The sequence below is a fragment of the Etheostoma spectabile genome, chromosome 15 (assembly GCF_008692095.1).
Source record: "Etheostoma spectabile isolate EspeVRDwgs_2016 chromosome 15, UIUC_Espe_1.0, whole genome shotgun sequence".
Lineage (NCBI taxonomy): Eukaryota > Metazoa > Chordata > Actinopteri > Perciformes > Percidae > Etheostoma > Etheostoma spectabile.
Genome location: NC_045747.1, coordinates 20,496,324 through 20,511,016, shown reverse-complemented (window position 1 = coordinate 20,511,016; position 14,693 = coordinate 20,496,324). Strand labels below are relative to the sequence as shown.

General features: G+C 41.9%; 1 protein-coding gene across 1 annotated transcript in view; it reads right to left on the bottom strand.

Moving 5' to 3' along the window:
- Window positions 1-14,693, bottom strand: part of LOC116703163 (xylosyltransferase 1) — a 43,706-nt gene that overhangs the window by 15,025 nt on the left and 13,988 nt on the right. Inside the window, exons 4-8 of the mRNA XM_032537804.1 lie at window positions 13,827-14,029; window positions 9,012-9,092; window positions 8,290-8,506; window positions 7,685-7,861; window positions 1,198-1,466 (exon numbers count right to left, since the gene is read on the bottom strand). Of these exons, the coding sequence (XP_032393695.1) occupies window positions 1,198-1,466; window positions 7,685-7,861; window positions 8,290-8,506; window positions 9,012-9,092; window positions 13,827-14,029 (947 nt within the window). The remainder of the gene's footprint in view (window positions 1-1,197; window positions 1,467-7,684; window positions 7,862-8,289; window positions 8,507-9,011; window positions 9,093-13,826; window positions 14,030-14,693) is intronic.

Here is a 14,693-nt window from a genome sequence, read left to right as displayed (position 1 = left end):
AGAGAGAGAGAGAGAGAGAGAGAGAGAGAGAGAGGCCATTCAATTCATGGTAAACTTCGGTAAACGAGCAGAGGATCTTCAATGCTAATATGGAGGTCCAAGCCAGACTGGCTGCTGCTCTGTAGGGGAGAGCCGGGACAATTGAAACGCAGGACGGATGAAACATTCCAGTTTTCTCTGAGTGCAATGATGATAGACAGACTTCCTTAGGTCAACACATAGAGCATGTTAACCTCCTATCAGCCAAATATCTTCCTGTCATTTCCTTTTATCACGGAGTTACAGCCAATAAACACCTTTTGATTAACTTCATTAGCGGTTACATTTTGTTCTATTATTAATGAGTGTTTGTCATTCAAAGAAATGACTGCATGCTTATTCAGTAGACCATTTAGTGTTCTCCACAATCCCAGACTCATATTGCGTGCTGGTTTTACATTAAAAGCAAAACCGGCTGTAATGGCATATGTCTATGTCTGTTTCAACTGTCCGCAACCTGGCTGTAGCTCCATGGATTTCAAGTAAATGCACTAATATCTGTTAATGCAACAATTTATGGAGTTGAGACAGGGAAAAACAGTTTTAGATAGGGGGTTGAGTTTTCCCATGTTATCCTATGGAGACTGACGGGCTGTGGCGCGTTATTTGGATGTCCGGTGGTCTAACCCACGTAAAAACCTAGTGAAACATTTTCCACAATAGAAACATGAGATAAATGGAAAAATGTTCTGTTCTAGCTATAAAAATAGCCAAATCATCCACAGTACATATTTCAATAACCGCTTCATACACTCTTCACGATGACGGAAATTAGTTGGTAACAGACATTCACAAAGACGTCTAGCCCTGCAACAGTCTATTTAAAATAACAGCTTCTGGAAGTACCATTCATGATATATAGTAAAATATTGAAGTTGTGGGAAGTTTATATGGCTTAAACTGTACGTTTCATTCGTCCCAACTAAATACAATAATTCGGTTTTGTTCAAAGCTGAAAATGCAACTGTATTTGAAAGATGAAGTGTAGGTTGCTAGTGACAAAATAATAGCTTTCAGTGTGATACGATCGCTTTGTGAATTGCGTTTAATGAAAAAGTGTTTCAACTGTTCTGGCTCTCCCCTACTTGTTTCACTTCCCCTTGACTAACTGCCACACCACATCCAGCTCTCAACAAATCTACATCTGGATGTTCATACCTGCAGCTGTTGTCATTGGGATGTCCCTGCAGCGAGCTGGCAGCACGCGACAGTCCCATGCGAGCAAAGGCGTGGTAGTGGCTGAGCGTGGAGTCTGATAGGCTGGCGAGGCCGTCCGTCTCCTGCTCATAGATGTTTTCCCAGTAGGCCTGAAGGCCCGGGGTGCCTGGGGGGTACGGTCCAAACAGGTACGAGTCCAGCTGGTTGATGATCTCCTGACTGACGCTGGCCTCAAACTTCCTGGCAAAGAAGGTGGGTCTGGACGCTTGCTGCGATCAAAAAGACAGAAGGAGACAAGGAAGGATGATTATTGTAGGACTAACATTGGCCTTCAATAAAAAAAAAATGAATAAGGAGACAGAGAAGACACTATTTAAAACAAGAGAAATAAGTGTTTAAACCACAGTAATAAAATCAAGAGATGGAATAACTGACAAGAAGGACTCGGAGAGCGCACTCCTCTGCCAAGGCATGCCCTGTTGCAATGTTAGGGGCGTTCTCAAAATCCTGCTGTACTTAGATCTAGTCTTTGATTCTACTTAGGTTCTAGTGGCATGGTGTCATTTCTGTTTTTCTAGCTTTGAAACCACTGACTTATAGTTTATGCAAAGCAAATAGTACGAAATCAAAATAAATCTTCAGCATCCAGTTGTTCCAGTTAAAAAGCCTCACTTAAAATATTAAAAGTTTACAGGTTAGCAAGATCCAACTTACTTTTATCATGGAAAAGTAAGAAAAACTCCAAATATTTCAACTTTGAAAAGCTGGAACTAAAGAATCTGTGTCATTTTTAATAAGAATAAATGACTAAAACAATTAATCAGTTAGAGATTTTGCCGATTTTTGCTTGCTCAACCAATCGATTAAGTCACAATAAAACTTTACAATATGACCAAAGGTAAGTCTAGGGTCAGCACTATTTGAATATCAGCTGAACATACTATGGACATACAAATCACAATTCAAACGCAGAGGGTCCAAACAAAACCAAATGATACCGGAGAGCCTTCTATGGAAAGCCAAGTTAGGACACGGACACACACACAAGGACACAGACACGGACACACACACGGACACACACACACGGGGGCCAGTCCGGAGGAAGGAAGGGCGTGGGTTATGATGTCATCAGGAGGGTGTGACCTCAGCAAAGCAGCTATTGGTGATCCCCGGCAGCACCAGCGAGCCAGGAAACCCCAACCTAATGAGAGCCATGCCGACTGCCCAGGCAGCAGCTGAGCTCTTCATTCAGCAGGACAGTTTTATCCAGCAGGTTATTCTAGGGCTGTTACCTAACAATCTGTGTCCTTACACAGCTAAAGACAACAGTGGAAACCACTATTACAGGCTCAAGAGGGATTCTTGTTTCCTTCATCAGAAGATCAGAGGCCTATTATATAAAACTGTATGTTCTCCGTTTTCACTGTAGAAGGCCAGCCAAATATGATTCAACCACTGCTCTTTTTTTGGAGCCGTTTCCTCTTTATTTAGTTGATTGAGATTAAACAGGTTTTAGCTTTGTGAACACGCTGCTGCGGATTTTACTTTTTCCTCCTTTAGTTTATTTTTAAACCACAGTATTACTAGTGGGGAATGAAGTATTCAGATCTTTTACTTAAGTAAAAGAAGCAATACTACAGTTTTGACTAAAAGTCTTGCATTAAAACTGAAGTTAAAGTAAAAGTTAAAAATGATTACCATCAAAATATACTTTAAGTACCAAAGTACAGTAAATGCACTAGCATGCAGTTTATTGTTTGTTGGATTATTGATCATTGATCAATTAATCAAGTATTTCAGTTCTAAACAATATTAACCCTTGTGTTGTCTTCCCGTCAAAATTGAAAATCAACTCTTTGGTTGCTGATTTTTATCGATGTTTTAAACTTTTTTATGTTTTTGTCCCTTTTTCATCACTTTTTATGCTTTTTTCAATGTCACTCACCTTTGACGTTTTCAAGACTACAAAACACTACCTTATTAACTTCACTTATTAACAGTTATTTTTGGAATTTATGGTCAATAAACCTCCTTTGTAGGAAATTATACCTAATGTTTGAGTCACAAAAGCAGAAATTAGGAATTATTTAGATTAAAATTATAGGAAAGTATGTTGATTGTGACGGCCCGGCCTGTTATGCTGCTCTTTTTTTTGTTGCAGTTGCGAGAGTGGGCGGGTCGTCTTGCCTGGCCGGTTGGGCGTGGCCTACAGAAGGCATAAGGGCCTGCCCTGCTGGGTCTCACTCTCTCACCTGGTCCTTCAGAGCAACCCCATTTTGTTCTTTGTTTGGTTTTGGGTTCAGTTAGGTTATTGTTGTTTTAGTTGAATAAATCTCATTTTGGTGCCTTATCTGTGTGAAACCTCCCTTTTTGTTGCTGGCTTTGAGCCAGGCTGTAACAGATGGGGGCTCGTCTGGGATCTTGATAAAACTGGGATCTGAGTTGTGAGGTGTAATACACTTTTTTCAGGGAGTGTTCTCACCTGTTTTGACCGGCTCTGTGTCTTTACCTTACAGGTATCGGGTTTGAGGGCTGGTGAGTTGTCTGAACCTTATTCCTGGTAGCATAAGCAGGTGGACACTCGTTTCCCCATTGACCTTTTTTTTTTTGTTTTAGTTTGTTATTTTTGTGCAGCGGGTGGTTAGAGCGGTTCTAGGAGCTGCTCGGGTGCACTCCATGACTGTCTAGGTTTTCACATGCTGAAAGTTAACCGGTTACTGGGCTTGTGCTTATTATCCGCGCCGCTAGCCTGCATGAAGACTAGGGTTGAGTGAGAGAGTATTGTTTGGTGGTTAGCCAGAGGAATAAGGTTCCATACTTACGGCTTGTCGCCCCTGTTGGTGTTCTTTTCTGCCTGTATTTGTTGCTTAGACATTCTGCCTGAAGGAATGGCTTCAATTGAGGAGTTTATTAAGTGTCCAGATGTGGAATTGCTTGATTCTTATAAGAGAGACCAGCTCTTTAGAGTGGCTGACTATTATGGCGTGGATTTGTCTAAAAAGCTAAATAAAGAGGAGCTGTTGGGTGCTTTAAAGGCCACGTTAGTGGAGCAGGATGTTTTGCCTGTCCTTGGTGAGACTGCTAGGGTGCCTGTAGTAGTGACTAGTTTGTCTGATGTAGATGGCGAGGTTAAAGTGTCTAACGTGGCGCCTGTTCTGGCGTGTTGATGGGGCGTCTTAAGAACTCTGAGACACTGGATAAACTGGAGGGAGTGTTAAAACATTTACCTGAACCAAGGCGTTCACAGTTGGTGACCCTGATAACAGGGTATCCGTGTTTGTTCGCTGATGTTCCGTCGCGTACTCACCTGATTCAACATGACATTGATGTGGGAGATGCTAAACCCGTTAGACAACGTTTTTATCGCATGTCTTTGGAAAAGCGCGGGCAGTTGGAGGCGGAGGTCGGTTATATGTTGGAGAATAACATTGCTGAGCCGTGTGCCTCTAGTTGGTCCTCTCCATGTTTGCTTGTAAAGAAGCCTGATGGTACTTTAGACCGTGTACTGATCTTCGCAAAGTGAACCTACTGACGAAGCCTGATTCGTTTCCACTTCCGCGTATGGAGGACTGTGTGGACCAAGTTGGTTCTGCTAAGTTTGTCAGTAAGTTTGACTTGCTTAAAGGTTATTGGCAGGTTCCTTTAAGTCCTAGGGCTAGGGAGATTGCGTCCTTCATTACTCCCAGTGGTTTGTACTCATATTCAGTGATGCCATTTGGGTTACGAAACGCCCCAGCCACTTTCCAACGCCTAATGAATACGGTTGTGTCCGGACTGGTGGGTTGTGCTGTTTATTTGGATGATGTTGTCATATACAGTGACTCTTGGGAGGATCATCTTCAGCGTATCCAGGCCCTGTTTGACCGGTTGGCCTGGGCTGGGTTGACCGTCAATTTGGCAAAATGTGAGTTTGCTAAGGCAACTGTCACCTTCCTGGTTAAGGTGGTTGGTCAGGGGCGGGTTTGTCCAGTGAGGGCAAAGGTGTTGGTATTGACCATTTCCTGTTCCACTACCAAGAAAAGCTCTCTCGTTTCTTGGGTATGGTGTTTACTATCTTGGGTTTTGTAACCACTTTTCCACTGTGGCTGCTCCCCTCACTTCTATGCTAAGCCAAAAGTTAAGTTTGAATGTCGCTTAAATGTCAGGACGCTTTGATCGTGAAGTCTTTGTTGTGTTCTGCCCCTGTTCTAGCAGCCCCCCAATGGACCGGCCTTTTTTGCTGTATGTGATCTAGTAAGGTGGGGCTGGTGCTGTGCTCATGCAGACAATGGAAATGGTGTTGACTGTCCGGTGAGTTTCTTTCGAAAAGTTTAACTCACATCACTTAATTATCCATCATTGAAAGAGGCTCTGGCCACTCATTTGGGCTTTGCAGCACTTTGGAGTTTATGTGGGGGAGGGGTGAGTCCAGTAGTGGTTTACACTGATCAAACCCTCTGACTTTTCCTCCATTCACTCCAGAATCCGAATCACGACTTATGCGTTGGTGTCTTTTCCTCCAACCTTTTCATTAGACATTCGACATGTCAAGAGAGCTGACAATACCGTGGCGGATGCCATGTCCAGAGCTGTGGCGGTATAAGCTGTTGTGGCAGTTGGGAGTGGGTTGGGAGTGTGAGGACTCCCGTCTTGAGGGGGGTGTGACGGCCCTCCTGTTATGTCTGCTCTTTTTTTGTTGGCAGGTGCTGAGAGTGGGCGGGTCGTCTTGCCTGCCGGTTGGGCGGGCCTACAGAAGGCATAAGGGCCTGCCCTGCGGGAGTCTCACTCTCTCACCTGGTCCTTCAAGCAACCACCATTTTGTTCTTTGTTTGGTTTTGGGTTCAGTTAGGTTATTGTTGTATTTTAGTTTGAATAAATCTCATTTTGGTTGCTTATCTGTGTGAAACCTCCCTTTTGGTTGCTGGCTTTGAGCCAGGCTGTAACATATGAAAAATCACAGACTGGAATATGTCAACTTTTAACCAATACTATTTCAAAACCACTATAAAATTAATGAAAGTAGAGATTTGTAGAATTGTTGTGTGGAATCAATCATGTTATTTTTGGTAATTACAAACAACATTGATCTAGGAAAACAGATCAGTTTGACCCGAGGACAACATGAGGGTTAATAGAAACAAATTATGATTATTTTGATTATCAATTAATCAGTCAAAAAATGTACAGTAGTTAAAAAAACAACGATTTCACATTTTCCCAAATTTGACTTCTTCATATTACTTGCTTTGTTTGACCAACAGTCCATAATTCCAATGACTTTACAATGATATAAAACAGAGAAAGGCAACACATTCTCACATTAAAGAAGCTGAAACTGGGAAATTTGCTTGGTAAATTAATAGAATAGTAAATTAATGGATAATCAGAATTGTTGCCAAGTCATTTTCTCTCCATTGTTTCACTAATTTACACACTGATTTTGGTTTATGTGCTTTTAACTGGATCCCGACTCAGAGAAAAAGATCACCATCCAACCCACTGCACAGAAACAAAACTCTTAATAGTTTAAAAGTAAGTCTTCAGTTTTTTTTCCTAATCAATCAATGAGTCTCAACCGGTTAAATAATGGAGATAACGTGTGTTCCTGACCCGTACATTCAGGACTCCGAGCAGTCTTTCTCACTGGCAAAACCCAGCATTATGATAATGACAACCTTAGAAACCTCAGCGCCAACTAGCTACAAAGCTCTAAAAATATAAACTGCCTAAAGTGTACAGCTGTTTCCAGGATCAGCTCTTCTTATAGAAACCATCAGTAGCTCGACCACAGACGCTGTCTTCAGGTCTGTCGTTACAGGGAGTCCAGGACCGCCTACTGTAAGTAAAAGCAGCACTGCTAATTTGTGAATACGAAGCTATTCTGGTCCCAGGCCACCGAGGCCCTGAAAGGGAAGGGTGGACAGAACGGAGCGACTTAACATGATGACTATCCTCTCTGTAGCTGTGCTCCACCTCTCATTATAGGGCTGTAACATTGTCACATTTGATACAAAAAAAATCCAAAGAATGTTCACCCATGGAAAGCTTTGGGACTACTGAGAAGTTACAACCAGGTCTGTCCTATTTAATGTCATCCGGCGTGGTAGAAAAGTAAAGTAATAAAACACCCCATTCTTTATTCTTTAAAAAAAATTAAATTACTAATCATGTTTTTTTTCTGCTAACAGTTGAGTAACGATGACACCAGTGGCTGGCTGCACAAAGACAAACTTTAACCATGGCTGCAGAGGACATTTAAGTTCAGCACAAAGTCTCTGGTAAATCTGTGTAAGAAAAATACCACCACGCTGGTACAGAGCTGCAGGGAAACGCATCCCTTAATTTTAGGCAATAGCCTCGTGGCAGAATTTCCCACAAGTTGAGGCAAGTGCTCAAGTTTTCAAGCAGGCAGACACATGCCTGATTCTTTCCATTTTCTATTCAGTAATATTTGAAATAATCTAAAGTCTGTAGAAACTTGGCTAAGTAACCCAAACCAATGTCTCACCTGGAAGCGTGGCAGATCCGAGGGCTTGAAGTCATTGGGTGAGCAGCCACACCAGTCCACAATATGCTTGTACTGGCATTTACATCCCAGTTTGCGGTTCCAGTTGGTGAGCCTCAAGTTGTTGTCCACCATGGTCTCACAGTGGACGCTGTTCTCCAGCACAGTGTGGAAAAATGACTGGAGTACAGAGAGACAGACAAGTTTCTTCACCATCCATCCATGGAGTTTATTTAAGTAGCTTCTAATCTTAATAAAATGTTTAATCCATCTACAAAATTCAACAAATATTAAAGCTGCAAATAATGATTATTTTCAAAAGTGATTCATCTAAAAATCATTTCTTTGATTGATTTAATCAATCAAAGATTCTTCATCTTTTGTTTTTATAGTTTCTTCTTAGGTGCTATTTGGGTTGTAATCTTTACATGATTGTATTTTAATAACATTTTATAAATCACACGTCGGTCTAAATTGGTTTGTGACATATTTTGTTTCTAATTGCCGCCAGAACTCTCTATATTCATGTCCTCTTCTAGGGGACACCAGCACACACTGTCTGTGTGTATGTACATGAAGGGTTACTCGTGTGTGTGTTTGTGTGTTACCTCAGCAGGCAGCAGTGTGTAGGTGTAGAAGAGCTTCAGGCTGCTGACCAGCTCGTCTCGGGAGTTGACCACATAGTCCACAAAGGGTCGGTTGAGCAGGAACCAATCAGATCCTCCGTCCACCGCAATGCCCTCTGGGATCTTGCGGTCCCCAAGACGCCACATGTGGGTGTCACACTCGTAGAAGAGGCGGTCTAGACCTTGTTTACGGATGAAACTGAGAGGACATGGCATCCAGTGTTAAACTGATAACTCAAACTGAAACTGTGTATAATTACTTCCACCTGAGACAAATCTACTGGGATACTTTTTAGAGAGACATACGTTTACTGTATATCAATAAGCTTATTAGTGAATACAAGCTCACTATTCAGCCACTGATCAGTTAGGGAACCCATCTAAGCCTGCAGACTGTACATACCTTTGTGACTAAACCTGTGTTCAAACTGAAAAACAAATTAAAGTTTCAGCAGTAGAATAAAACAAAATTACATTAAACTAAAGGAAAGAAAAACCAAAAACAATATTGGTATACATGCCGAGTCAGACATAAGAAGAATAGACAACGTAAGAGGGTATTCTGACTGGACTGTAATGGAGTAAGGTAATGAGGGATTACACTTAATTACCTTACTCCTTTACAATTACCTCTTCTACAAAAAAAAAGTTCCGCATCACCAAAAGATAGAGAAAAAGAGAGAAACACTGTCTCCCTCTCTTACCGTGCGTTGTCTCTGCCATGAGATTTGATGAAGTTCATGTTGCGGTACTTGGAAAGGAAAGCCACCAGCTGTTCATTGGTCCTGAAGGGAGAAAGCAGCTGTCAATCATCAACTCAGAAACACACCTCCAGCATCAAACTTTAAGCACGTGTCAAACCCAAGGCCCACGGGCCAAATATGGCCCCTTGGGAATTTGGATCTGAATTGGGCCCACCTAGCCGGACATCGTCATTCTCAGATTCTAGACGGAATATGAGTCTGATACTGCATTGGGCTGTTATTATGGGGGGTGTTTCAACCAGACAAGGAAAGCCAATGCCTCTGCGCTCAATTGGATAGACCTACAACCAATCAGAGCTAGGGAGTATGCGACGTATGTTGAGCAACGCATAGTTGTCAACAGAATTCAACTGCTAACTACCGCTGATGTTAGCTACTAGCCGATAGCCCCTGCAGTTTGGAAAACAATAATGACGTTACAGAGTTTACATATATCCCGCGGATGTATCATAAGATAATACCATGGACATATTAATAGAACACATGGTAAATTACAACCATTAGCTATATCCATTTTTACAGCGACAGGACCTCGGGAGAACCGTCACATGAGCCTGCGCAGTGCAGAGTGACATGAGCGGGCGCGGTCCCGCAGGTCTGCTCATCATGCCTAGTTTAATAACTATAGATCCGGCTACTAGTGAATGTCAAAAATGTTAAAAACTTGACATTTTAAACACGGACCCTTTAAGCGTTCGGGCTGGTAAATTGTTGTAACCCCAAAAAATGATCCGCTGAAATATACAAGTTTCTTTCGCAATGCAAAGTCTATGGGAAAAGTCTTTCTGGGCCAGTGGGGTGCAGGTCCAGACCAAACTTCCCGACCTCAAATGTTGTGGGTGGGGCTAAGTTTGGCTGGCATCCAGGCTAGGGCCCACCTAGTTAGGCGGCAAACCTAAAAGACGGGAAACTGTTTGCAAACTGCAATTACACACAGAGGTATGTTGGTTAAACCGTGGTAAAGTGTTACGCAGATTTTCTGAGAGGGGAGAGGACATCGACAGTTACATGACTAGGAGCTTGAGGATAAAAGGTGATTATGTGACTCCATAGTCAGTGGCAAACGCACTCACCACAGCTTTCTCATGAGAAATGCACTTAGAGCAGAACTTGAGACCCAGAAATTCCCACACTGCCAGTGAGTTGTCATATTGACACCTGTAAAACAGGTTGTTGTGAGTTGGCTGTGTGGTAGGCTACATTTAAAAATGTGACCCAGAATGCATTTTTAGGGCTTTTTGTGAACCATATGTACAGCAAGTGAGAAGGCTATTTAAGCGTGCAAGAATACAGTAAAAAATAAGCATGTCAATAAAATATACATGTCCGGCCCTTGATGCGATTCTCAATTTCCAGTGTGGCCCTTTGTGAAATTGAGTTTGACATCCCTGCGTAAACTTTGGTTACACTGGTCACTTTATTGATGTATATAATGTTTTTTTAAGCGATGCTAGCTGAGGGGCTCTGGTGATGGCAATGTTGGTCGATCTGTCCACCACTTTAAACCAGACTGAAACATCTCAACAGCTAGTGATGGAATCCCATTACATTTTGTACAGACAGTCATGGTTCCCAGAGGATGAATCCTATTGACTTGTCTCTTTACGGTTTGTTTGGGCTGGAACACATTTTAAACTTACTTTATTTTCATTATGATTATATAAATGTAAAGCAGCAAATCAAATAAAAATGACTTGATCAAAATAGTTGCCAATCAATTTTCTGTCAATCGATTGATTAATCAACACTTTCAGTTGTTCTAATGGAGTAAAAGTATAATATTTCCCTCAGCAATGAGGAGAATGAGAAAGTGGCATGGGAAGAAAATACTTGAGTACCTTAAATGTGTGCTTGGGAAAAGGTACTTCGTTACATTCCACCACTGACAAATAAAAAACTAAGTGGTCCATTCTCAGCATCCCAATCTCATATTTTAGCCACATTTATATTTCATAATTTAAATTGCCAAAACACTTGGTTCTAAAACTCCTCTTATATGATCTCATAACATATTGTTATGTGTGTTTCAACAGGAGGAAGGAAAAACATCCCCAAACCATGAAATAGACTCACGCAACATACATTCCCAATAGCTGTTTTTTTTTTTTTCTTTCTTTTTTTTAAACAGTGCTTAAAAGGGGGAATTCTTCATCAAATGGATGCACGTCCAAGCAGGATGCCATTAAATATTCTAACAAATCGTGTGTTTCTTTTAAACAATGCAAAACAATCTTCCATTTAGGGCAATTGGTCTGCCTCTAAACAATTTTGTTTGGGACAGCTGGACCAGTTTATTTAGCTTCCTCTTCCAGCTGAGAGCAAACAGCTAAGCTGCAGTGTGTGGCCTGAAGCGGAGGCAGGCTGCACATTCACACAGCCACTCCCAGCATGTAGTGGAAGCTGGAAGCACACGGCTCGAGTCTGGTGTCGCCCTAACCCCTAGACAGGACAGCAGACAGACAGATCATTTGATTACATTTGATTACAGCCGTTAAGACGAACCGCAGGCGTGCATGTGTGCGTTTGTGGGCATGTTTGTGTTGATCAGTATCTCACACACTCTTAAATCTAACTGAGGCTGCGACATCTGGTCATGTATCACAAAATATGTTTATCACAATTATCAAATTATGTTCTTTTAAATCGCTGTCCTGTGAGAACCATCCAGCCTATCTCTGAAAAAAGTCAACTTTTCATGGTGTCAGAAAAACAGCCCTGTTTTTTTCTTTTTTTTAGCTTTGTGACGATGTGTTTTCCAGAAGATCCAACAGGCTTTATTTAGCTTAGGAACTAGGAGAATTTTCTTGATACATAAACAAACACCATCGCCAAAATACTGTGCGCACACACGCGCACACACGCGCACACACGCACGCTTTGGATGCCATCAAGCAGGACCTCTGGTCGTAATCAGTCCTTAACTGACCAATCAGCATTCATTAGCAGAATGCTAGCGTGTTATGGGCAACAACGACTCAACCTGTAAGAAATTGAAAGGACCTAAGTACTCGTTCATTCAACTTTTGACCTATAATCCATGTTGAACTTCCAAAAACTACAATCAAATCAAATTTCCTAATGACAATCAGGCAAAAGACACAAATTTAGCTGTCTAGCTATGTAGACTCCCTTTCGAACTCTGGTGGAACTGCACCCAAATTCGGGCAATATGGCTAAATAGGGAGTGAACAGGCTCTCTGTAGATGGGCTCTGGCTAACCTGTAGCTTTAAATTTATAGTGTAGACATGAGCGTTGTATCAATCTGACTTCTGAGCAAGATCGCGAATGTGTGTTCTCACCATACTGTTCGGCACATTTCCTAAATTTGCTTTTGTGTACATGTTGATAAATATTGCATCGGTTTGTTGTCAATGTATGATCCTCTGAAGCTAGGTTTGATATTTGAAAAGTTACTGTGACCTTCTCTTGAGGGTTAAAGAGACATGCAGTTGGCGCACCACACGCACACCACACACACACACACACCCACACACACACCCACAACACACACACACACACACACACACACCACAACACCCCACACACACCACACACCCACACACACCACACACAACACCACACACACACACACACACCACAACACACACACACACACCAACACACAACACACCACACACACACCCACACACACACACACACACACACACGACTCACTCTCTATGACGTCAAAGCTATTTATGGTGTGGCTGTGCTATGGATTTTAGCTGGAAGGGTGTTCAACATCCCTTTGATAGGTGGACAGAGAGTGGATCATGTGTGTGGTGTGTGTGTGTGTGGGTGGTGTGGGTGTGTGTGTGTGTGTGTGTGTGTGTGTGTGTGTGTCTGCATGTGTGTTTACATTTAAATAAATGTATGCAATATGAAATTAAAAAAACAAACAAATTTTTCCAATTATTCTGAGTCCGACACCAGATGAATGCAGCTCAATGCCCCTATTTGGTAACTTCAACAAAAGTGGAATGTTATCCTGCTGGCAAACAAACCAACAAAAACAGCACAAACCGAGCCAAAAACATGACCTCCTTGGTTCTAAAAAAACAAAAAAAACAGTTAGTAAAGATGGCTTGGCTCACCAGTGGTGGTAATCCAGCAGGACTGGTGGCCGGACCCTCATCATCAGAACTGGCACAAGTTAGCTATAAATGGGCCAATGGAACTGTACCGATTCCATTGGTGGGCCAAACACAAGATCACCACAAACCTGTTTCTGTTACCTCTTTTAGTCCAGACTAAAGTTACAGCAAGCAAATCACCAGTCAATACCTCCACTGATCACAGCCAAGCTCTTTCCTCAACAATACAGATCCCTTCAAATGCCCAAGCAGCCATTAAAAGAGCTCAGCTTCAAAGCTACATACAGAGTCTCTGTAACCTGATCCATAAGCCCTTAAACAAACCAAACCAGGCTTTAACAGATCAATGTGCTGTGTGTTTGGATGGAATTTGACATAATCAATAAATCAAAAGAAATGATCTGACTAAAATGTTTTAGTCAGATAATATAGATAAATAGTCAGATCTTTTGGTTTAAGCACAAATAGAAAACCTGATAAGGGTCATTTTTGGACCTCGTTAGCTTGAAATTTAACCAACTGGTCCTTAAACTCAGTTCTTTAAAACTGTTGCTTCGACATAAAGAAATGAAAAGTAGAATTTCAAACCTGCAATAAAAAAGTAGAATGAATGTAATCACTAAGGAGGTGACCCATCCTGTGGCTGACCCGGTCTCTCACCTGATGGGGTAGTCTGCAGCGCTGAGGTTGATAAAGAAGTCCCAGGACCAGTCGGACATTTTAAGAAGGTCCTCCATGCTGCGTAGGTACATGGTCAACAGGCTTGCCCCGCCCCAGATGGTGGACATCCGCCAGGGAGTCACCCGGACGTTGGGATACTGTCCGGCCAGAGTCAGAACCTCTCTGTAGAGGTAGTTGGACCTCTGAGAAGGGTGGCAAATGACAACAAAAAGCAAAGTTGGTGGGCTTTTGTTTTGTAAGCACTATTGTAATCTCCATTAGGAAATATTTTGAAATGACTCTCCGTCATGCGACTGCTGCTTATACTACCAGTCTCCCTTTGCTCTAACCAATCAGCAGTGACGGACAGGTTTGTCCTATTTCCATCATCGTCAGTCGACACTGAAGTTCTTACATCATTTTTGTTCACGCAGTGGTCAATTTTGAGATTTTGGGTCATTTTGCTTTTCTTTCAGACTCAACATCCAAAATACACATTCAGGATTTTATTTCACTACAGTTGTCTATTTGAGTCTTCTAAATTTCCCAAAAGTTAGTATTGGATAATGCCTCATTTGCATATTTAAATATACAATTTCAGAAAGAAGAGATAATTGTTGTCTATATTCAACTATGGAAGTGCCATGGTGTTACCCGTTTGTTAAAAGCTGCATCAGTCTCATTTACATTTGTCCACATTTTTCTGGATATTTTTTGTCACAAAGTTTCTGGCTGTGGCTCAGGAAGATGACTTCCCCATTTGTTAGGGCATAGAATTGAATATTGTTAGGGAGTCAGGAGTCGCAGCGTCCGCCTAACCCAGCCCACCTGCTTCTCGTCATAGTTTTCAGATTTATCTATCATATA